General features: G+C 38.6%; 1 protein-coding gene across 4 annotated transcripts in view; it reads left to right on the forward strand.

Annotated features, from left to right (window-relative positions):
- The window catches only part of ESYT2 (extended synaptotagmin 2), a 130,286-nt gene that overhangs the window by 90,762 nt on the left and 13,674 nt on the right, over window positions 1–25,850 (forward strand). For 2 of the 4 annotated variants that reach the window (XM_073334532.1, XM_073334535.1), the window contains 10 exons: window positions 1,269–1,389; window positions 2,205–2,381; window positions 3,232–3,314; window positions 5,152–5,200; window positions 6,014–6,103; window positions 9,529–9,624; window positions 12,657–12,758; window positions 17,136–17,198; window positions 19,785–19,859; window positions 25,532–25,618. In XM_073334532.1, coding sequence (XP_073190633.1) covers window positions 1,269–1,389; window positions 2,205–2,381; window positions 3,232–3,314; window positions 5,152–5,200; window positions 6,014–6,103; window positions 9,529–9,624; window positions 12,657–12,758; window positions 17,136–17,198; window positions 19,785–19,859; window positions 25,532–25,618 — 943 coding nt within the window. The remainder of the gene's footprint in view (window positions 1–1,268; window positions 1,390–2,204; window positions 2,382–3,231; window positions 3,315–5,151; window positions 5,201–6,013; window positions 6,104–9,528; window positions 9,625–12,656; window positions 12,759–17,135; window positions 17,199–19,784; window positions 19,860–25,531; window positions 25,619–25,850) is intronic. The other 2 variants (XM_073334533.1, XM_073334534.1) reach the window with 2 other exon arrangements.

Raw genomic sequence — 25,850 nt, forward strand, 5'->3', positions numbered from 1 at the left:
CTCAATCATATCTCCCCTTAGCCATCTCTTTTCCAAGCTGAAAAGTCCCAGTCTTATTAATCTCTCCTCATACGGAAGCCATTCCATACCCCTGGATTAATTACACTTGTTGAGGGAAAAGCAGAATGTACAGCAAGAGAATTCTAGGCCTTTCCATTATTTTACATCTGCTGCTTCCACCTGGTGGCCTTTTGGGGTGAAAATGCTGGGTGGCTTAAAATTAAGGCTACAATTTAGTAACGGGTATTTTTAGTAAAAGTCATGGACAGGTCACAGGCAATAAACAAAAATTCATGGCTAAGACCTGTCCATGACTTATATTAAAAATACCTGTGATTAAATCGGAGGGGGGGCACTTCTAGGGAGGGGGAGGTGCCCAGGGCCAGCAGTACCAGTAACTGGTCCACGGCTGGTCTGACCAGTTGCCTGGGGACCGCTGCCGGGGCCAATGGACCACAGCTGCCAGGGCTGCTGATCGCAGCTGCTTCCGCCGGCTGCCCCCCAGGGTCTGCAGCCGGGAGCTACGGACCACGGCTGTGCCGGCTGTCCCAGGACCACTGCCGGGGGCCACTGGAGCTGCGGCTGGTGTGGCTGTCCCCAGGGTTCACCTGAGTAGCTCGTCCCAGAGTCAGCTGCTTGGGTAGCCCTGGGATCAGCCACACTGACCCCTGCAGAAGTCACAGAGGTTGTGGAAAGTCATGGAATCCATGACTTCTACAACCTCCGTGACAGACATGAAGCCCTACTTAAAATCCAAATAAATTAGAGGGAAAAAAATCTATACAATTTCCACAGAAGAAAATGTGCCTTGTAGCCAAAAAAAATTGGCACATACACATGCAGCTTAATTGGTGAACAATGTAAACAAAATGTTGATTGGTACAAAGTTTCTGTACAGTGCCATGCAAGAAAGAGGAAAAACCACACCTCTCTGTCCTTATCTCCTCTGCACAGAATACGCAGACATGTTATTTCTATGCTGTAAGATGTAAAGCCCACTCCCTCCTCACTGAGGATTTTGCCCATATATGTGAAAACTTCAGTAATGACTCAAAACCTACTGGCTTAAAGTAGTCTTACTACAGCATTTTTGCTTATTGTCCTGTAGTATGTTAGTACTTTAAGGATAATTCTAGATCTGCTAAGAACTTCTATTATGAAGAAGATTGCAAGGTGTCATGCTCAAGCAACTACAGTACGTTAATGTCTCATGAACATGTCCTTAAGATCTTTTATCTTGTTAATTAATTGATATTTTTATCCAACAGTGGTTTATCAGATACCATAATATTGGATATAATATCCAACTACTTGGTGCTTCCAAATCGAATCACAGTTCCTCTTGTGAGTGAAGTACAGATTGCCCAATTGCGGTTCCCTGTACCAAAGGTAAGCACTTTTTGTAGTATAAAGTAAATTGGTATTAATATATCAATTGAGTATAGTATTGATGTTTTTCAAAATATACATATGTGTGTGTGTGTGTGTGTGTGTATACAACATTACAACTTACTCTGAATGCAGCCATATTGTTTATATTGACGTTCCATTAATTAGTAGTTTATAAAGTGTTTATAAATGATAGCTGTTAAGTGTGACCCCAAATCCATTACCGTCTGCGTTGGCAGAACCTTTTCCTCCACTAACCAAAGAGTATGGTTAGTGGTTTAGACCAAAGCCCCAGATGGGTATTTTTATTTAAAAAATTAAAATTAACTATTTAATTTTAGATGTTAGCATTTGTGGACAGGTGTGGTGCTGCAGGGACGCTCTGCCTTAATTTCCCCCAACAGGTTGTCACTAAGTTTAGCACAGTTTTAATTAATTGAACAGCCACTCCGCCTCCAGCCCCCTCCCTCCTTTCTGAGGGTTCTCCTTAAAAAGGCCCATCACAGATAGATTTGGTCACCTCTTCCCCTTAAAGGAGCCAGCAACTCTGTGACACCTGTGTTTACAAAAAGTGCCATTAGCATTTTAATTACCTTGTCTCTGAAGACCTCAACTGAAGAAAGTCAGATACTGTAGATTAAAGTTATTACTATAAAAATGTTTGGAAATACAAACTAGTAGTACTCAACATTAAATACAAATATAGTCTCAAAATAGTGATGGAATGTTTTTAAAGGATTTACAGAAACTGGTTTTGAGACTGTTGATGATGTATATTTCTAGATCATGAAGTAAACACTTCTTCATTTTCTCAGGGTGTTCTAAGGATACACTTTATTGAAGCTCAGGATCTGGAAGGGAAAGATACTTACCTAAAGGGAATGGTCAAGGGAAAGTCAGACCCTTATGGAATCATTCGTGTTGGCAACCAAATCTTCCAAAGCAAGGTCATCAAAGAAAATCTCAATCCAAAGTGGAATGAAGTGTATGAGGTACAATCTGCCAGAGTTTGCGTTGCACAGTTTAAAATAGTTTTCCAATATGAGTCACTTTGTTCTGGTCAGTGGAAAATATTAGGGAGATTTCGCAGATAAACTTCTGAATGTGTCTCCTGCTAAAATCCCAGTTACTGATACATAAAGGTCTATTGATTTAAGGTGTAGCTTTCTTTAGTCTGGGATTAATCCCAGTATTTCTGAAGATAAATTCTAGACATGCTATCAAAACATTAACATGTGTAGTATGAATGTCAGAGTGGGCTAGATCCATCCCATTCTTTTCAGGGAAGATCTGTCATTAAATTTTGCCATCATCACACACAAATCAAGAGATTTTTATCACATTTAACAGAAAAATAGAATATTAAATCAAATCACAGTGCAGTAGCATACATATTTCCACCTACAGGAACATGGATATACAGTTAATTAAAATAAGTGAGTCTTTCTAAAGCCAGGAAGTGCTGTGTTAAGTCTAAAACTTCATCCTAGTCTGTTAACTCTAGATAATGCTACTGATACATTATAATGCATCTAGTTTTCAGCATTTGGATGCTAAAAATCACTTTAAAATAGTTGACTTGGTCCCCAAATTCAGATTAAATATTTATTATTTATGTATTATCATTGCTTTGTGTGGTGACAAATGCACAGTGGTTCATTTATTTAATTGGGGATTGGTCCTGCTTTGAGCAGGGGGTTGGACTAGATGACCTTCTGAGGTCCCTTCCAACCCTGATATTCTATGATTCTATGATTCATAATGTTTCACAAATGTTTTGCTATAGTAATAATGACTAGGTAATCTCATCCGTCTATCTGCTAATAACTACTATACTCCTAGGCCTTAGTGTATGAAAATCCCGGACAGGAGCTGGAGATTGAGCTCTTTGATGAAGATCCAGACAAAGATGACTTTCTGGGAAGGTAAATAATACAACAGGAATATCTATTGTTAAATACGGCCAAAGAAATGAAATGTTCTGAAATACTCAGTTGGAATTCTTGCATATATTGAGGTTTGTTGTAAAATAAAATTTAAAAATAACGTTTATCTTTTTAAAAAATTGTAAATAAGTAAATATAAGAATTCCCTAATCCCCTGGATATGTATTCTGGAATCCTAAACATATATGTGACTATTGAGTACCATTCTATAGATAAAATTGACCTCTATTTGCATATGAAAACACTTTAAAAGAAGTGAATTAATTCTTAAGCAATCTAACATTTTGTACAAGTTTATTCATAGATTCATAGATATTAAGGTCAGAAGGGACCATTATGATCATCTAGTCTGACCTCCTGCACAGTGTAGGCCACAGAATCTCACCCACCCACTCCTGCGAAAAACCTCTCACCTATGTCTGAGCTATTCAAGTCCTCAAATCGTGGTTTAAAGACTTCAAGGAGCAGAGAATCCTCCAGTAACTGACCCGTGCCCCATGCTACAGAAGAAGGCGAAAAACCTCCAGGGCCTCTTCCAATCTGCCCTGGAGGAAAATTCCTTCCCGACCCCAAATATGGCGATCAGCTAAACCCTGAGCACGTGGGCAAGATTCACCAGCCAGATACCCAGGAAAGAATTTTCTGTAGTAACTCAGATCCCACGCCATCTAACATCCCATCGCAGGCCATTGGGCCTATTTACCATAAATATTTAAAGATCAATTGATTGCCAAAATCATGTTTTCAGAATATTCTTTCTAAAAATGTCTAACTCTGGACTGAAAAAATTAAATGCTTGATGGAAATAGATATCATTGCAAAGTCAAACCTATGGGTGTGTGTGTGTATAAATATATAAGTATTTCCTTGCAGACAAAGTAAAGATAGCTTCAAATAACCAAATAACTGCACTTTTTTTCATTGTAAGCAGAGTTTGAAAAGAAACCTTGACACTTTACTTGTCCAAGAACTAACCCTGATAGACTGTGTGAAAAATACCTGAACTGCCACATCTTCCCCAACAAAATGCTCATCCACTGCACCTCCCCATGAAAAAAACATTTTTGTCCCACAATAGATTCCATCCCTCCTCCTTCAAATAATTCTGCCATCTTACCTCTTACAAGGCTTCTGTGCTGCCTCTGCTGGTCTCTTCAATGTACATGAATTCCTTGCCCTACCCTCCCTCCCTCTAGTTCCTTCTCTACAACTGGGCCAACACTCCTTGCTTTGCCCTGGCACTTTTAAAGAAGCAGCAGCTCAAAGGCTTCTCGGCTCACTTTCCCCACGCCATATTGTAAAAAGAGCAGCAGCTCAGTCATGCTGTTCCCTTGTCATCCCCTCTGATCTTGTTCTAGCCACTTGGCTCCCTGACTTCCCTTTGCCATGTTAAAGGAGTAGTAGTGCTTGACCATTCTGCTGCTTTTCTCCCAGCTCCTCTCTTGAGAAGGAACTTGCTGCACACGGGTGCTGACTTTCATTTTTCTTGGTGGGTGCTCCACACCTGCTCTGCTCCAAGACCCATCCCCACCTCCATTACGCCCCTTCCCCCAAAGCCCCACCCTCACTCTGCCTCTTCCTGCCCCCACTCCTCCCCTTCCCCCAAGTGCCTCCCACACACCGCCAAACAGCTGATCGGCAGGTGGCTGGTGGGTGCTGAGCACCCACTATTTTTTTCCATGGGTGCTCCAGTTCTAGAACACCCACAGAATCGGCGCCTATGCTGCTGCAAAATTAAGCTTGCCAGGATAAATGGGTTTTTCAAGTCCTATGCTAGGCTTTGTGATTCCCCTCTAAAGTGTTTTTGTTCTTCTAGTCTAATGATAGATCTAACTGAAGTTGAGAAGGAACGCCTCCTAGATGAGGTAAGTCTATCACTGTTTGATAAGAAAACTCTTGCTGTGTACTCACTTGTTTGCCCTTTTTTTTCCCCCATGGCAATCAGTCTTGCAGTCCTTACACATGAGTGAACTCTAGTGGCATGTCCCATGGTCTTGTCCCATGGATTATAGTTGTTAAAGACTTCATTGGGATTAGTCAAAGGAGTGAGAGATTTGGATCAGTGAAGGTTGCAGGACGAGGGCCTTCAACTTTTGTCACACCATGCCTAGGGATGCCAGCGTATGCAAGCAGGGATTAAGCATCAGAAGGATTGATGTGTTTTTTGTGATTTGGTCTTTGTAAAAAGCAAAAGCTCAGTAGAATAGTTTCTTTTGCCTAGATGAAGTGCTATTAGACCTGTCAAACTAATTAAAGTAACACCTGTTACACAGTTTTGATCATGGAGTGGAATTTTGTGCCATACAGCAGCAGTCTTATGGATTTACTGTAACATTGTATTGTGTTTGTAATTCCCAGACACCTTTTAAATTTTTTTTTAAGAATTATCCCAATGATTTACAGCATTTGGTGCTGCAAGAAATTGGGACTGCATGACTGGCTAATTTATGTTATGGAGCTGACCAGTTGTGTTATTATATCTTAGTCATTTATGTAATGGAGCACATAACATCTCTGAATCCTTTCACCTTTCAGACTCTGCAGATTAGAGCTCTTCTTGATTTATTCTAGTTTACAATTAAAAAGAAGTCAATTAGCCAATTGTAATGATAGCTGTTCATGAAATGGTGAACTCTTAGCTATTTATTATCATTTTGCTTAATTTGCTTTGTTTGCAGTGGTTCACTCTGGATGAAGTCTCCAAAGGAAAATTGCACTTAAAACTGGAATGGCTTACATTGATGCCAACGGCTGAGAATCTTGACAAGGTATTAAAGTCGGAAGCAAGGTCCTTTATCCTAATTTCACTGCCTTTTCTTTCTGTGTTAAAATTTTAAATGAGCCAGTCCTCTAAATATAATAAGATTGGGGAGACGTGTAGTGTTACTCCTGTAGATACAGCTTTAGAACCTTTCAGACAAGTCCGATTTGTCTGTGACCCAAGCTGCTTCTGTGACGTTGTAGCAGAATTACTAAAGATCATGGGACAATGGTTAAAGGAAAACTATGGCTTTGTGAGATTTAGTTGTCTTGTAGCACCAGGCAACTAATTTAGTTCTTTATGGATTTATTTTTACGTAGCAATTATACTATTTTTTGTGAATTAAAAATATTTTGAAGCTTTGTGGAAATATGAGATCATCTTTAAATACACATTGCTAGTTAGAAACTTCTCACTGATGGAATTCAGTTTTAAAAGAGCTACCCATAGTAACAGCTTCAAAGATCCTAATAATCCTTAAAGGCTGAACGTTCAGCTTTTTTAAAGAGCATATCTTTAAAAACAGATAAAAAGATTGCACCAGTATCCCTGCATATAGTATGTAAAGACATTTATGGATTTTGAGTGCTCAGTATCCTGATTTATTAGACACAGTGAATATTCTTAACAGATGCAATAAATATGCTTAATGGTGCTTGGTTCCTAAATTACATAGCATATGGGCATAGCTTGGTTAATAATGAGCCTAGCTTGAAGGCAAAGTCTCCAGATGTGTTGTATATCCTGCACTGTTTCATGTAACCATCTGTGGTTGCATTGGCATACTTTAATAAATTATCATATACACTTAGAGTTAACAAGTCACTTTTTATTTGTTTTTCTATTTTTACGTATGTAATTATTAAAGAAACACTAACACTCTATTCAGGCGAATAAACTGATATTACTAAAATACTTAAAAAATGATGAAGACTGTCCTGTATGTAACTTTTTTTAATCTACCATTCGTCACCAGAAAAGAGCCAGAACTTTGTGACACACTAAAATTAAATTAGATTAAATTAAATTTTAAAAAAAGTTTGAGCAATGACTACTTTCTGGAATGAATTACTACAACCAATATTATTGAAAGCTATTCACAGACTCCTGCCAAATATGGCATTGATGCTGGTGCACAGAGAAAAATAAAAATGTCTGTTATTACTACATGAGAAAGAAAGGGGGGAAATGGTACATCTTCATCTAGAGAAGAAGAAAATCACTGGGGAAATACATTATTTCTGGCTCCAAACAGCGTAAAAAAATCTTAAAACTGACAGTCTCTTATCAGGAGGCAGCCTGGACTGGAGTTGCGGAGACACAAGACTGCTGTAGATTAAGCTGAGTTTTGTTGGGATCATATTACTACAGTATGTTATCATTTATTAGCATGGTTGCAAAGAATTGAGTTAATTGATTCTCACCACAACTTTGTGGTTTAATCATGATTAGCTAGTAAACAACTTGTCTTGGTCCTTACTGACTGTAAAGTAAAGATGAGCATCATGCCCATTAACTTGAATCTTCAACATCATGTTCAAATCTTTTTTGTTTATGGAAGACCAGCCTGTTGGCAGAGCTGTTAGCTGTTATCTACCTTTTGGTCTGTAGACAAGCTTTCTTATGATTGGCTTTCACCATTCCTGCCATCTTTTTACTTTCATGTTTGTTTATTAATTTAATCCAGAGTAAAATATTCAAAGGTGCCTCAGTTTCACTGACTTTCAATGGGAAATGGGTGTCTAAATGTGTTTTTGAAAATGTTATCTGTAGAGTCTATTGCCATGGCAGCAAGGCACATTGAATACAAAAAGCTTTAAAATACAATTGACCAACCTTCATACAGCCACTATGTTCAGTCTCACCTTGTGCCAAATGTTAATCCCCAGAAAACCATGATAATTATAAAACTACATAAGGAACAAAAGCTAAAACAATACTAAATTGTCAACCAAATGCTAAACAAAATTAATCTTAATAAACTATACCTTTCTACTTACCAAATTCTGCTGGACCTCCAAAAGGAGGAAAAAATAAAAGGTAGTGCTCGCCACTGAGAATTCTCGGCTACTTTCCTTAGTGTTTATGCTTGAAACTGACAGTGAGAGCTGATTAGCTGATCTCAAATCAGGTTTAAAATCAAGATCATTTTAGGCTTAGAATTTATCCCCCCAAAATTAAGAAAAGACTTCGGGATCTATAGAAAATCTTTAGAGAAGACAGGTTTATTTATCTAAAAATAGCATTCTCTGAAGATAGTATTTTGTCTGGATCAACACATATCAACTTTCCTCTGTTAAGGGAGGAATTGCTCTTCTATTTAGGAGGTTAATGGACTAGGTTGATAACAGACAGTTAAGTAGTTAATGTGACAAGGTGGGTGAGATAATATCTTTTACTGGACCAAGTTCTGTTGGTGAAAGAGTCAAGCTTTTGAACTACACAGAGCTCCTCTTCTGTGAGGCTCAGAAGCTTGTCTGTTTCACCAATAGAAGTTGGTCTAAAAAGATATTATCTCAGCCACCTTTTTTCTCTAATATCCTGGAACCAACATGGCTACAACAACATTGCAAACAAGTAGTTAATGTGGCGTTTGTACCGAATGATTACTAACAATGAACAATAGGTGGTTTAGACTCAAGGCTAAAGTCTTTACTAATGAAGCTATAAATTTATCTCCATTGTGACATGCCCCATGAGTTGGGAATCCACAAAAATTCTGTTTTTCAGGATCCTTAATACGAAGTGTCTTATGTTTGCTGTAAAAGAGGCATGATCATGGGAATACTGCCAATACATTGCACTCAGGCCTATGCTAGCAAATTAGTTTGGTATAACTGCATGAAATCCATTCAATTTAGCTTTTGAGTGTTTAACAACATACTAAAAGAACTACCTGCCAAAATGTAAAATTACCTCCCAAGGTAACAGCAGGAACTTGTGCATCTTCTGATGTGGAAGTAAGAAACAAATGAGTTCCTAACTCCTGTCAGTGGAGACAGTTTCACTATCAGTGTATTGCTTATATAGAGTATTAAGAAATAGGATACATTTAGCAAAAATTGCTGGCTATTTGTTTTATTTAATTGCATTTAATTAGGAGCTATATTAGACATCAGAGAAAACGTATGGGAAAAGCAGTGCTTGAAGTTCATAAGTAATGTGTGCAATACTATAAAATCATCTGAAGACCTTCAAGAAGATGGAACTCCTATTTAATCTTACACCTGATGTAATTTGTCTTATAAATCAGCTATATTGTTTATTACAACTTTTATCACTATATACATTTTTATTTGATTTGCTAATTATGAATACTATTATTTATAAGCAAGTGTTTTGATGTATTTGTGCATAAGAAAAAAATTAATCAGGGATGTATTACTATTTGCATGTATAGAAACATGCTTAGTATATATTCTTTAATTTTAGGTGCTGTCGAGCATTAAAGCTGATAAAGACCAAGCCAATGATGGGCTTTCTTCTGCATTGCTTATTCTCTATTTGGATTCAGCAAGAAATCTACCAGTAAGTCATATTCTGATAGTAGTCCACGCCTTAGATGGCTGTTACTTCCTTCTAGCACTTCTTGCTTAATAGTATGCCGCACTGCTTCACTAACACACATGCCATGTTTTCCACTCTTGTTCATGTTTTCCCGTGTACAATGTAATGGTCCATGTCTCTCAGAAATTAGTACAATGTAGTAAACTGTATTTCATAAAGTCTGCTGTTTAATCAAGGTAATTTTTAAAAGAATGCTCCTTTGATGGATTTGGCATAATATTTTATTATGTAATATTTTTCTAAAGAAAATAGTATGGACCAGCCTATAAAAGAGAAGTGGGCAGCTCCCATTACCTTGAGTTCAAGCCGACTTATATGTGTTTGGGCTTAGGAGCTGTTCCATAGTGAAGAATAAATTTGTGAGCACTAGTTTCAATTATACTTGTATATATAAAGGTGCCCAAGGGTAGGAAGGGCTGGTTATCTTGTAGTTGGCCACAGATTACTGAAGTGGTTTTCGTACTTATAAATGATAACAGGAACAGAATGAACGATATCTTAAGTTGGAGTGTGAAGGATACCATTGGGTTTTCCCTCCAGTTGAACTGGTAGCTATGATGTTGGCTAAAACATTAACCCCATAAGGTTTTCAAACCAAGAAAAGGAAGTATGATAAAAGTGTGAAAATTTATACAAGTAATACTTTTTTTAATTAGTGTCACTTAAAAGATGGCTTAAATGGAAAGATGGAAAATATAACTCTAAACATGCTGAACAAGTCGTCCCCATTCCTATCTTCCTCAAACATCATTTCACAAGTCAGTTCATATATACTCTGGCATAGGTTGTATTTTTTTATAAAGTAACAATTGGTTGGAAATTGTGTTGATAGTTTGTATAAACTATAAAGGGAAACTTCATGTGTGGATTTGCACCCTGAGGCTACCTTGTTACTTCATTAGAAATGAATGGGGCATAAATCCACATAGAATTTACCCGTTACTCAACAGGAAGTCTCTGGAATCTGTCTATATAGTTTAATTTTATTGTATAGTACTCCAGCACTTAGGAAAGTATTTGTCTACCATCTACTTTTGTCTTTGAGAAATAGTACCCTACTGTCTATTGTGAATAATTATTCAACTACTGGGTTTTACTCAAATTAGAGCCAAGTTTTGAGTGTGTGTATGTATAGAAAATATTGTAAAACACAACAAAATCTGTTACTTCTCTATTTCCCCTTTCCTTAAAGCTCTGCTTCTCCATACTAGTGCAGCTTCCCCAGCAGGTAGCCAGGCACTTGTTGGGGAATCTGCCTCAACTCTGACTCTGACTTCTTCATATTCCTGCTTCCTGTAAACATCCAATAGCTTCATCTAATTTAGTCTTATTTCCCTCAAAAAGGTCATATTAGAATTTGAGTCTTTAAAAAAAATTATGTCTCAGAATAAATTTGAGATTTGCCTGCTTTTTGAGACAATATTTTTAGCTCAGAGTGTAGGAGTTTGTAGCATTCATCTTTATATGGTAGTAAAACCTCAAGGCATAATCTGATAGGGAACACTGATTCCTCAGTACTAGAATAATGTGAATTTTTGTCCCAAGTACAAACATGATTGCCTTCTCTTTAGTTAACTCCATTAATGAGGAAAATAGGCCCTGGCTGATACTGTCTATATACTGCCTGTCCAGAGCATATGACTGCCCTTTCTGCATTGCAGTTTGAGGAGTGCTATCCACTCAGGAAAAAGACCTGAGTGTTGCTGCCAACAGTTCAGCGATAACCTCAGCTTGTTCTGCAGTGTTGCCAAAAAAGCAAACAAAATTTTAGGATCATAAGGAGTGGAATAGAAAATAGAATTGAAAATATTAAAAATGCCATTATATAAATCAATGGTACGCTCTCCTTTACAGTGCTATGTTCAGTCCTGGATACCCTATCGCAAAAATGATACAACAAAAATTGAAAAAATTCACAGATGGGTGAAAAATATTATTAGTGATATGGAAAGACCTCCATTAAAGAGAGACTGAAAAGATTGTTATAGATGCCAAATTATTCTGCTATAATAACAATCTTGAAAGTTCTAGCAGGAATATTTCTTATATGAGGAAGAGGCAAAGAACAAGAGTGTCTTTCTGCTCTGGAATTGTCCAAAGGTGGCAAATTGTCTTCTATGTGTCCACCCTAATTCTGGTATGAAATAATATTTACAAGACAAAACATGAAAGGCGTCCGACTCTTCTCAATGTGCAAATATTTTTCAATGGAATAATTTTGTGTAATTGTTAGTTGGAAACTGAATCTCTTCAGCATTGACAGCTATTAGTGATGCAGAACAAGGAAAGTTTACTTATACCATCCTTGATCAGTAGTACATTTCAGATCTAAGGCATTGGTGTTAGACCCACATGTTTTTGTAGGTAATCCCAGTCAGAGGCATTTAGTTTTAGTCAGAAGGCTTTCCATTAACAATATTTTTTTCAATCCCTAGCCATAGCTATCTCTATAAAGAAATGTCGCTTTTGCGTTCAAAGATGGCTTGTTAATGGTATTGCCTTCCCGTTGTGAATTACAAAGCATTGCATTTGAGGAAAAAGATCTTAAACTTTTCAGACTCCACAAAGACTGATGTTAGATGTGTTCTATCTTACACTGGAAATGGCATAGAAGAGGGCTTGTCATTCTTCACGTACTTAGTAGGACTTGTCATGTTAAAACATAAATGTGGAATATCCAGGGTAAGCCAGGAGAATGTTTGAAGATCACTGAGGGATCCTCTCATGGTTACTGTACTGTACGAGTACAATGTATTGATATAGTTTAAATACACAAATAACTTTGAAAACACCTGCCTTGCAGTGCTAAAGAAGTGGAATTACTTGATGAAAAAATATATGATGGGAAACATTTACTTATATGTTACATCTTGCAGTTATTCTGGAATCTTTTGACTGTTTTCCTTAACTTTCCTATATAGTAAAGCTGCTTGTGCATTCATTCTGCCACAATCCCATCACTCTCTTTCTCCTTCCATTTCCATCTTCCTAAGAGTATCTACGAGGGAAACTTTGGGTGTGGATACTTAAAAGAAAGGAGAGCATCGGGACTAGTCTTTTGTGAAAACACTACCTCACTCTATAGAGCACTATTTGTGAGTTCTCTGGTGTTATATATATGTTTATTTTGTTTACTTGCCAGAGTGTGGATTAGTTCTACTAAAGCCACTGACTCTATAGTGGAATGACAGAGCATGCAATTTGTTTTGCTGCATGGTTTCAACCAGTGTGCGTTTGTTTTTGTGCGACCTTTTTATTGCATTTTAGACATTTAAAATTTCATTTATTATTATAACATATCTGGTAAGTAAATTATGTTCTATGATAAGAAATCCAAGATGTGTAGGTTATTAACTAGTAAGAGCTTTTACTTAGATTGTTAGATTCATGGAGTAATAAAATACATACTGTATCAGCATACTGTGAACGAAATGTTGACTTTTAGTACCAGAGAAATGAAACGATGATAAACCATCCACAGCCAACCTCCTTTGTCACAGTCTTAAAATGAGATATAGCAGTATTTATGAGAACTTGCAATCTCCCCTCACCTGGTTCAGGTTTTGATAAAAAGTTCTTTGTAGCTCTTTGTGCTCCCCAAACTCCAAAGACGATTGTAAATTCTATTTCACACCATTATGTTTTTTGTTATGCCAATTCCAATTCCTTTTCTCTATTTCAAATAGTCTTTGTTAGCCAGCAATGGCCCCATTTAGTGGGGACCGTCACTACCTAAGGCTATGGCTACATTAGAGCGCTTATAGCAGCACAACTGCACCGATGCAGCTGTGCCATTGTAAGCTCTTTAGTGGAGCCACTCTAAATCAACAGGAGAGGGCTCTCCCATTGACTTAATTAATCCACCCTCAACAAGCGACGGCAGCTATGTCGGCAGGAGAAGCTCTCCCATTGACATAGAGCTGTCCACACCGGCGCTTAGGTTAGTGTAACTTATGTCCTTCAGAGGGGTGGCTTAGTCACACCCCTGAGTGAGATAACTTATACTGACATAGGTGACAGTATAGACAGAAGTACTTTGTGATTGCATTGAACGCTGTAGGGTTCACGGAAAACTGATGGCTGCCTTTGCATTTGAATAGTCTTGTATTTTAACAGAATCTTTAAACGGACAAGGTGGGTGAGGTAATATCTTTTATTGGATCAACTTCTTTTGAAGAAGATCAAAAGAAGTTGGTCCAATAAAAGATATTACTCACCCACTTTGTCTCTCTAATATTCTGGGATGGACACGGCTATAGCTACACTACACACACTCTTTAAATACACACACTGCTATAAACAACTAGAGATTGGAAGCCATGTGTGTATTCAGGTTCAGAGTTCCTGAGCCAGAGAGAGCTGAATAAGCCTAGGAGGATGTGCAGATTAAAGTATTGCTGGTCGTCTCTTATTTGATCTAAGCCAAACACAATGGTGATGGACCAAAAGACAGCTGTTTGCCTGGTCCTTTCAATTAATATCCTTCTGTTTAAGGTTCAAATACCAAATCATATGAACTGTACATAAATATTTACACTTCATCTAATAAAATCTATAATACAATTAAATATCTAAATTTACAAATAAAAAGGCCTAAGCATAAAAACATATACTATAGTATATTTTCTTGGTACTAAAATTTCAAGGTAATTGGTGTTTTCTTCAATAAAAATTATTCTACTACCTGAAAACAAGATGTAAAGGAAATATTAATGTTAAATTTTGGTCGAAAGCTTCTATTTTTGTTGCTTCTTTTTAGATTTTAGTGTGTGACTTCACATAGGACATCTCTTCCAGGTATATCTCCCTTTTAGTCACTGGATAAAATCTACAAAAGCAGCTAGGTGACTAACGAGCCTAAATCCCTTTTCAAAAGTGCCTTAGGTGCCCAAGACACTTACAAAAATGGGACTCAGCTTATAAGTCACTTAGTGGGTAAAATTTTCATTAGTATTGACATGCAGTGTCCTTTTTCGCTCAGAGTACTGGGTTGCAAATGTGTCTGCCTTTGGATTTTGATTTTGTACAGGTCTTGTACAGGTCACACCCCGAGTTCAATACAACTGTTGCCAAGGTCAGTATTTTCCATAGATCACCAAAGGATGCTCTCAGAGCTTCAGAAGTTTCTGGAACCACACTTGAGACCACAGGAAGGATTTATGAGATACAGAAGTAATTAGTCGTTATGCTTCAAGGCATTAGTTGACCTCCAGCTAGGGTGAGGGAGACTACACAGTGAGGGTCTGATAGTAGGCAAGTCATAGTGATTTGGAATGGGTGGATTCACCACCCAAGCCACAGGCTGCATATTGCACTCTTCACTGCCCTGTGTGGACCCTGCTGGACTACGTTAACATGTTCTAGGTACCTAGAGTATGCCAGCAGGGTCCATGAGGGTCAATTAGAGCTCAGCACACAGCCTGTGGCTTGGGCAGTGAATCCAGTGCCCCAAGCACCACTGATGATTGCCATGAACCCTCACTGCATAGTCTTTAGTGGAGGAGGAAGTGATTAAAAAGAGAGGGAATGTAATAGAGAAGGTGGAAGAGGAGGAAGGACCAACCTGGGAAGGAGGTCCAGGCCCAGGACTGGCCAAGGTAGTTAAGGGCCCTTGGTGGCACAGGACTGCAGCTTTCCTAGGGCCAATCCTCCCTTCTCCCTGTTTTGGGATGGAGGTCAGGGCGTAACAGGGGTAAGCCTGGGTCCTTTGTCCACTCTCCTTTGCCAGAGGGAAGAGGAGGGAGAGAGGTCCTGGTTTCTCTGAGGAGAGAGGAAGGGAGGAGAGAGATGTCCCAGTTTCTGCAGGGAGGGGAGCGGGAGAGAGATGTCCAAGCACCCAAATGCCTCCCTAATTTTTTTCATAAACATCCCTACAAGTCTCAGATCAAGGTTGGCATCTCAATTAGTAGTCCTCTCTGTCTCACACACTCTTTATAATTTACAGTGTAGCTATGTATGAGAAAGTTGTTACATTGTTGCCCAGAACAGTGTTGGAGAGGAAAATATTCACTGTTTCACTGAAAGCCAAGTTACATGAGCTGCTAAAAACAACAGATGTGTCCAAAAGTCAGAATTGAGGATCTATGAAGTATAATATTTTCAGAGAAGTACATCTACACATAAACAGTTGGATATTCTTTAATATCATCCCACTAAGTAAGAATATAGTATCTTGTCTTTATAGAGTACCACAATTCTTTTTTTCTTTTTATCATGATTTATTGATCTCTGGTCATTTCCTTGATCATTTCTATTCATACTGAAACACAAACATCTAAACTCAATGCCAGGAATACTATAGTACATGCTCTCCTAAGCCAGGATATGGCCAATGACTTCACAACAAGAATATTAAAGAATTTGTTTTTTCTTCTTTTCAGAAAGAACTGACACTTAATTTTAGTCAGCAGTGCATTTGAATTTTAGACGGATTTTCCCTTGGCAAATTACTGGTAGCATTGCGTCCTGTCTTAAGTGTGGCATGTTTGAAAAGCTGCTAGTGCTAATTCCTGGGCTGCCACATGCCCCAGCTTTTTAAGCAGAACTCCCCATTGCAATCAGTGGGATATTGTGCTTGAATAGGATAGGTACAAAATAGGAATAGGATGGTACAAAACCTTGGAAGGCTTTTGTTTCCTTTATTTAAAAACCCTTTACTTAATTCCTAAAATTACCCCCTCCTGAGTTGGTGGCAATGCAAATTTCCCTTTATGTTTTACAGTTTGCTTGCATTACTTCAAGGATAATATGACTATTAATGAAGTAAAATGAGAAACCTTGTTTAGTTCGTGGAAAATGGTCAGAGGGCTGAATTGTCATTCCTTAAATCTGCTCAGATTTCTATTGCTGATAGATTTGCACATCCTCAGTTCAAACTAGTAAAATATGTTGCATTCCCAGTAGCATGTAAGATATTTGCATTGGTCTATTGGCAAAGAAAAAGAAGAACAAGAAAAGAAGATGAAAATGCTTACATTTACAATGAACTAAGCCTTATTAATATTTGGAATAATTATATATTTATTTTCCCATAAAAGCACTCTCTCTCGCATCCCCATTTGATTTATCTTTCTTTGTGTCAGCTTCTGTGTTGTGGTATTTCAAAAAACATATTTTCCCATAATAGGAAAGAGCAATGTATAAAAGAGCTTTTGGGAAAAGCAGCACCTCATATAATCCTTTTAGTAAACCTGGGTGCCTTTTTGCATATTAACAGAAATGATACAGGAGAATATAAAAGGATAGAAAGAAAATGAGTGTATTTTAAAAGCAGACTACTTGTAGTAGAAGAGGAGAGAAGAACAAAAGACTTTATTGAGCTATTTTGAAGTAACTTCTACTTGGTTATTCTTGCTTCATTGTTTTGGGGGGAATTTTTTTTATTTGTGTCATGTCATTAATTAATTAACCTAGTGTAATCGCTTCATTGCACAACTTATTAACCCTTCATATATTCTCTTCTGACTTAAAAGAATAATCCATTAAACTTTAACCCTGATGGCTTGAAGAAGGCTGCTGTTCAGAAAGCCCTAAAGGTAAAACTAATACAGTTTTCCATTTAAGGTCACAAAGTTAATTGAAAACGCACAAATGTCTGCAACATGTCTCTGCCAAAAGTGGATGGAAGTTCTATTGTCAGCAATGCATTTAATGCCAGAATATTTAATTCCTAGCACCAAGAAGTAAATGACATGGTCAAGACATAAACAGAGTATTTTGGTCTGTGAGAATTTGGCTCTAAATCAACTAAATGATGCATAGTTGGCTTTAGAATTCTGATTTAAAGTAATACTTCATCAACAAAGCTGACACCTCCCACACGCCGAATAAGACTTGGTTACTCATTCAGAAATAGGTAATAAACACAATATTTTAGTCCTGTTGGATTTCTAAGGTACGTTTTCAGTTGGATGTTTTCCCTAGAAGCTATCAGTTTCCATTCAGGGCTCAGTCCTGCAAGATGTTGAGCACTCTTGTCCCAACCCAACAAAGTACTTGCTTAACTGTAAGCATATGAGTATTCTGATTGGAGAATCAAAGCCTTAAGGAGATGTATCAGAAACTGAGCTCCACCTCATTATAAGACTTATATATACAAGTTCTTAAAAACTGTGTTCATTGACACTATGATATGAAAAGTACAGTCTCTCTATTGTTAATTTCTGAAATCTTTAAGAATCTCTGCTTTAGTGACTGCTCTAAAAAATAGAGAACTTTAAATACTAATTTTCTCTATTGAGGAGTTGCATGTCAATTTTGAATTAATGTCGTGTCAATACACTTTAAATACATTCTGAATGTATCCTTGTCTTGCATTATATTTTATTTGTTTCTTACATGAAAGAAAGTTTAAAAAATAATGCATTTAAAATGTTCTTTTCCTTGATTTGATTTTTATAAAAATTCTTTGGGTCATAAATACATAAACACACATAGATTATATTATGTCCAGACATATTGCATGTAAAGTCCAGAGATTAGATTTAGAGAATAATTTGAGAACAGCATGAATATAAGGTGGAAATTGGAAAAACTTGTTGAAATAGCAGTTTGCAAGTTTAGATGCTGACATTCCTGTGAACAGTAAATTCAACCTGCCAAAGATATCTATTATGGAGGCAAGTGGGAGGGTGGTGCGCACGCATGCCCACAATATCATTTATTTCATTAGGACTAAAATGATTACGTAAAGCCACTGTATAGTCAGTATTAGTTATAAGAATTTTTGCTAATGCCGCTATTGTTGTTTACATCTTTCTACAAAGAAAATACATTTGTAGGCAACATTTTGTGAAACAAAAAAAAAAATCAAAATAAATCTTCCTTATTTAAGTCTGCAGATAGCATTCTTTAACTATGTTGATGGATTTTAATCTTGTTTTCATTGTATTCCCTGAACACTTACATTCCAACTATTTTGGGTGGGACTAAATATTTAAAGTTTAAAAACAGAAATTGAGCATTGTCCATGAAAGGAATACTCCTTTAACATTGTGCTTTAAAGGAAATTCTGACAATAAGCAAAATGTATCTGATAAGAATCATGTCATATCATAGGAAGTATGAGACGTAGAAGATTAATATGAGACATGAACTGATTCTTAATACTTAAGTTCAAAACAAGAGTAGTGATTCAATCATAAAGTACATTTTTGTGACCTTGCATGTTTTAAGTAGGGTTCAACTAACTTTTCTGTTTAATTTATGTCTAATCTCATTAATCTCTTTTGGGTAAAATCTAAAATAAATTAACCTTGTATACTGTTTTCTTAAATTGCATTAACAACCTCTTGAGATGATTATCTTTTATGTCTAACTTTTCTCTCTGGCTTAAATTTTTATTTGATAGGCCAATCTAAAATGTGTTATGGAAATACATGGTTAGAAATATTTCTATTTTATATAGTTTGATTCTAAATTAATGTTTATTTTTACAGTTTGAGCTAATACTATGCAGCTGTGAGCTAGGCTCAGAGATGGGAGTTGAATGATTCTCTAATAAAGAGTATTTGGTAAACTATAGAAATACCTATCGGGTACATTACAGTGCACCTTCATTCTTCCCACCCAAAAAGGAGAAATGTTGATGACCTGGTGTTAAATCCAGTTTAATTATACAATAGCATTGTACATAAAGTAAGCTTCCTGAGTTGGCACTTTCTCCATATCTTCCATCAGCATGCAAACCGCAACGTTCATTTTGTTGTTCTGATGACACTCTGTCAGTTGTAATGCTCATTACAAGGTTGGGAGGTTGCCCTTTTCCAAACAGTTTCATTCAAAGGGTAGCGAGAGAACAACAGTTGGAAGGACTCTGAAACCCCAACTTGCTTGTAGCACTGTTCTTAAACTAGTCTACTATGGATGGGTGAGTCTGTATTGTTGCTGTATGTTAAGCAGCTAAGAAGCCACCAACCATGTAAATGTGTGCAGATCATGCTTTCTGTTAAATACTGAGGATAGTAAAAATGCTTATGGCAGAGTGCATACAATTTTTATATTTAAAAAAACAGATTGGGTTCAAAGACTGAGGGGTATTAAATACTGGAGTGAAATTGAAGTAGAGGGAAATGTAATAGCATTTTCTTAAGATGAAGTTTACACTTTCTTCTCTTTATCAGTCAGGAAAGAAGATAAACAGCAACCCCAACCCTCTTGTCTTATTGTCAGTTGGACACAAGGCACAGGAAAGTAAGGTAAGCTACTGTCCTCAACACTTAGCTCTTTCAGAGACATTTGGGTCCTTAACTATATGTGCTTGGCAGTGGACTACCAAGCCTTTAGCCCCTAGTGCAAGTTGTAACCAAAAATCAATTTCAAGTCTTATCTATCTGAAATGAGCTGGTGGACTCAGTCTAATGTCCAGTTATCCAACTAACCAAAAACCACCCCCACAATTGGCACTAATTAGCATCCTTACTGGCATCTCAGAGAGAGGCCAAAGACTGAATGAGCATGAACATAGGTTATAATCTCTTTGTCGCAGAGATTGCCTTTTTGGTCTGTGTTTGTACAGCACCTAATACAGTGGAGTCCTAGTCCATGACTAGGGCTCCTCAGCGCTGTGGTAATATAAATAAATAATAATCATCAGAACTACCTGTTCTTTTTCAAGTGATGTCCCTCTGGGTGCTCCACTTTAGGTGTTGGTGCGTCCCTGCGCTGTTGATTAGAGAATTCCAACAGCAGTGCCATCTGGGTCACATATGCACTGTTCCCGTCTCATGGCACCATTGGCACCTCATCAAGCACACACGACCTGAATCCCTCAGTTCCTTCTCAACTGTCTTCAGGCAGAGACGGAGCTCCCAGCAGTGTCACAACATTAGCTTGTTTTAGTGTTAAAATAGTTAATAGTCAGTTACTTTCCTCCTTTCTTCTCTTCTGCTTCAGTTTAAAAAAAATGTTTTCTTTTTCATAGACTGTTTTAGTGTCTATACCTGGAACAAACCGTCACTTTTTCAGTTATGCCTCGTTTACCAGGATTTAAGCGCTGTCTGTCATGCCGGGATGCCATGCCCATATCAGACGAACACTTATGCAGCTTCCGCTACGTGGGTGAGTCACATATCCCTCAGAAATGCACTCACTGAAGGCTCAAGCTAGGAGGGACAGGGATATGCGCCTCAAACTCATCTTTATGGGGTCATCTTTGCGCCTGGCCCCCGACCCTGGGCAGCAGACCCTCTCCGGACAAAGATCCCTGGAGACCTCACCTTTTGCTCAGAGGAAGACTCACTCCTCTAAAAAATCAATGTGGAAACGAGCAACAACTTCTCCTCCGAGAGAGCCTATCAAAAATAAGCAGTATCCAGCCAGATCCCTCTCCTCAGTACTGAACACACCGCAGGTAAACACCTATCAGGCACCGGGATCCTCCAGCACCACCTGCACTGTGGTCTCTGCTAATCGCCAGTACCCAGGCATGGAGACAAGAGGCAGGAGTAAGCCTATATCCTCCGTAGCAGCAGCAGCAACACCACTTAAGGAGACGAAACTGCCAACACGGGCTATGCCACCATCATCTGCCCCATCAGCTTCAAGCACCGCGACAATAGTGATGCCATCGGCACTGACCAAATTGCCGCCAAATCCATCAGCACTGTCGACTGCACTGCTGAATCCACCAGCATCAACCACTTCGGCGCCAAAACCACCAGTACTGCGTCACCTTCTCCATCAGAAGGACATGTTAGTATCCTCCATGCCAGAATCACCACTTTTTGGCACTGACAGCTCGCTGGTGCGCACAGTACCAGAATAGCCTATATCACCAATAGCACCTCCATTCTCCAGTGAGGAGGAAGATAATGAGGAAGAGGGTGTGTTTTTCTTGGCAACATTCCTCACAAACGACAAACGCCAACCTCTGGACCTCTAAGGCCTGGTCTACATTGGGGACTGGAACAATCTAAGTTATGCAACTTCAGCTACATGAATAACATAGCTGAAGTTGACGTACTTAGATCTACTCACTGCAGTCAACTCCGTAGCCCTGTCGACTCCGCCTGTGCCTCTCGCCCTGGTGGAATAGCAGAGTTGACGGGAGAGCGCTTTGGGGTTGATTTATCTCATCTAGACTAGATGCGATAAATCAACCCCCGCTGGATCGATTGCTGCCTGCCGATCCAGCGGGTAGTATAGACATACCCTAAGATTGAGGCCTCAATATAGGCAGGACATGCAGCCATGGTATGGGCACACATGGATGGCCCAACCATGCCATTCCTCATGTAATGGCCTCACTGGGACCCCTGGGCTACCTACAGAAGGCATTGCAGCAGGCTCCCCAGTACCTATGAATCGAGGCCATGAAACTGTGGAATAGGTGCATTCAACACAATATCAGCATCCCAGCCTCCTACCTTCCAGGCTGTCAGAACACTATAGCAGCCATATTGAGCAGAGAATTCTCCCACGATGATGAATGGGAACTGAACAAAGTAGTCCTCCAAAATATATTTCAACTTTGGGGCCACCCATCCATCAACCTCTTTGTGACATCACAAAATTTCAAATGCCCACAATTCTGCTCAAGAGCCTGTCTGGGACCCTGATTGCTAGGTGATGGTCTTCCTCCTCAAATGGGAAGCACCACTTCTTTACACATTTCCACTGATAGGTCTATCAAGGGTGATACTCAAAATATGTACCATGTACTAAATATGTACTAAAAGGTCATACTTTTAGCCCCAACATGACCAAGACAGACTTGGTACTCTTACCTGCTGCAGATGGCAGTATGTGCATCATGCACTCTACCACTTCAGATGCAGTTGTCTCACAAGACACTGGACAGGTTCACCACCAAAACCTGGAGAGACTTCAGCTGAAGACAAGGCTCCTACATGGTTCGATCATGATGAATTAGCCTGCTCAGAACAGGTTAAGCATGTGTTACTAAACAGTAACTTACCTGCAAGACTTACCTTCAGAAGTGGAAGAGATTTTCCATATGGTGGGGTCAGGGCAAATATGTTACAACAATTACCACATCTCTCCCCTTGATACTGGTCTATATCGTGGAGCTAAAACCCTCGGGGTTATCTATTAGCTCGATCAAAGTACATCTTGCAGCATCATAAGATTGACAAGGCATCACTATTTGCACATCCAATCACCAAATGCTTCCTTATGGGCATTCAGAATGTTTACCCTAAAGTATGCGCTCCCACACCACCTTGGGACTTGAATCTGATATTATGATGCCTCAGCGGGTCTCCATTTGAACCCTTACCAACATGTTCACTGACACACCTATCAATGAACATAGCATTCTTAGTCGCTATTACATCGGCCTGTCATGTCTGTGAGATATGGGGTTCTTGTGGCTTGTCCGCTGTATACCATATTCAATAAGGACATGAAGAAAAGGAGTACTTTTGGCACCTTAGAGACTAACCAGTTTATTTGAGCATGAGCTTTCGTGAGCTACAGCTCACTTCATCGGATGCATACCGTGGAAACTGCAGCAGACTTTATATACACACAGAGAATATGAAACAATACCTCCGCCCACCCCACTGTTCTGCTGGACACATCCAAAATATTATCCTCTTTCCACATAAACCATCCAATCCATTTCCCTGCTTTCTTTCCCAAATCTCATGAGAGTGCAGAAAACGCTCTACTACATACTCTAGACATCAGACGCGCACTAGCGTTCTACTTTGACAGAACTAAGCCTTTCAGAACATCTCCAAGGCTTTTCCTTTCCATCATGGAATGTTCTAAAGGATCTGCCAGAAAGGCTATCAAAATGGATCTCAGGGTGCATTCACCTCTGTTACCAGCAAAACAACTTACAACTCCTATCGGGGATCAGACCTCATTCTACCGGATCTATAGCAACCTCAGTAGCCTTTTTGAACAATATACCACTCATAGACATATGTAGATCTGCCATCTGGGCCTCTGAACATAGGTTCATAAAACACTACACAATCGCCCAGAGCACAGGCTCAGTGACACTTCTAGGTCTAACAGTGCTTTCTTCAATTATGCAGACAACTCCGAAGCCCCTTCTATTCAATGTGAGGCACTGTTCTACAGTCCTCTGAAGTGGAACACCCATAGGGACAGCACTCAGAAAAGAATAGAAGGTTACTCACCCTGTGCAGTAACTGAGGTTCTTGGAGATGTGTGTCCCTGTGGGTGCTCCACTGCCCACCTTCCGCCCTTCTACTTCGGAGTTCAATTTATGGACTCTATGGTAGAGAAGAAACTGTGAGGGGTCAGGTCATGCGTGCTGGATAAGGTGTCAATGATGCCGAAAGACGGGGACAGCACAATACCCGGAAGGGCACTGCTGCTGAAATTCTCCTATCAATGACGCAGGGACGCACCAACACCTGAACTGGAGCACGCACAGGATCACACATCTTGAAGAACTTCAGTTACTGCACAGGGTGAGTAACCTTCTCTTGTCACTAACAGTGTTCTCTCCAGGTTGGGGTTAGAGCACATTGGTAAAACTAAGTATAGAAGCTTGCATTGTAAAGATGTGCTAAACTAGTTCTATAGATAAATAGGACTTCAGTCTCCGCAAATATTGACCAAGCGCTAAAATTTCTTTAAATAAAAACAAATAAATTAATGACAAATATTAGCAACACAGCAGTGAGATAAATACAACGAACTGACTATTTTTAAGCAAAAGATGCAATGGGCCAAACTGGAGATCACATTACCAGTGGTGGTTGCCTTTTTATATCGATGTTCACATATCTTATTGAAAATTTTATCAGAAGACCGACAGCATGTTGTACATGCAACATTCATATAGATACTGATTTCAGAACTGGAGGAGAATATTAACAAACAGATCATGGGTACATTGTTAACCTGAACTCCACATAACAGCCCTTTTTAATGTCTTTCCAAAAAAATGCTGCTTTCTGGAAATGACATGGCAGTTTTCACCAGTCACTGGAAGTAGTGATATTCGGTTTTGTTGTGTCATCCAGTCTTGGTGCACCCACTGACACTGAGGAAGACTGGGAAAGAACAATCACCAGTCTGAAGATAAGTTGGAACCTTATGGTGAAGTTACTTTGTTCACAGACCAACACCACCTAGGGTGGAGGTTCATCAACTGGAATTACACTTTGCACAATATAGTACATTGAAATAATGTGGAACTCTCAGTCCATGTAACTTACAAAATAAGTAGGGCTTCTGATTTTAGGTCTTAAGTGATATACACGGATAAAACATCCCCAATAATAAGTAAATAAATAAAAATCCAATGTTGAGTCGAAAAACACCAGAAATGTTAATTGTATATAAGGGCTTGTCTACACTGAGCAGTAATGCAAACTTCAGGGGTGTGATTTTTAAAATGCAGTAATGTGTTGCTCATTAATTGGTCTTTGTAGACCCTGCTGATGCGCACTAAAGGTTCCCTAGTGCACTTTAATGCTGTTTGAAACAGCACTACATTAACGTGCACTAGGAACATTATAAAGAGATTAGTCATTACAGTATGTACTACTCTAATGAGTAACGTTTCTACATTTACATAATATGCATAATTATACATAACTTTATACATAACTCAATACAGCATATACAAAGTATATACAAGCCTCAACACCCTCCTCCCCGATTTTTGGACATCTACCTAAAAACCAAAAATATTTTAAAAAATTTAACAAACCCCAAAAAAGAGAAGCCCTAAGAATAAGTTTTATTAAATAGACTATATGCACATATACTGAACTATATGTGCTTTGAGCTAACCCCATTTGCCACCCCTATGGGTAGATCAAGTTCATAACATGATTGTTGTATAAACAGAGGACATCATCAACACCAGCTTTGTTTGAGAGAAATGCTCCACATGTAACGTGGTTTTTTTCCCCTTCAGATTCGCTATAAGACCAATGAACCTGTATGGGAGGAACACTTCACTTTCTTCATTCACAATCCCAAACGGCAGGACCTTGAAGTTGAGGTGTGGTATCTCTTTGTCCTCATGTATTCTTTTTTGCTAAAGCATTGCAGATTAGCAGCCATAGTTCACAAGCTCTTAACGAGCCAGACATCATGGAGATATTGTAACAAACGCTACAATTTAAACTTTAACAATATTTAAGAACTAGCATAAAGATGACCTTTTGTGAGAGCTTGCTTGTTAAAGGGAGAAAAAATAATTATACCTAACCTCCCCTTGCCAACTATATACC

This window comes from Lepidochelys kempii, chromosome 2, assembly GCF_965140265.1.
Source record: "Lepidochelys kempii isolate rLepKem1 chromosome 2, rLepKem1.hap2, whole genome shotgun sequence".
NCBI classification, from domain to species: Eukaryota; Metazoa; Chordata; order Testudines; family Cheloniidae; genus Lepidochelys; species Lepidochelys kempii.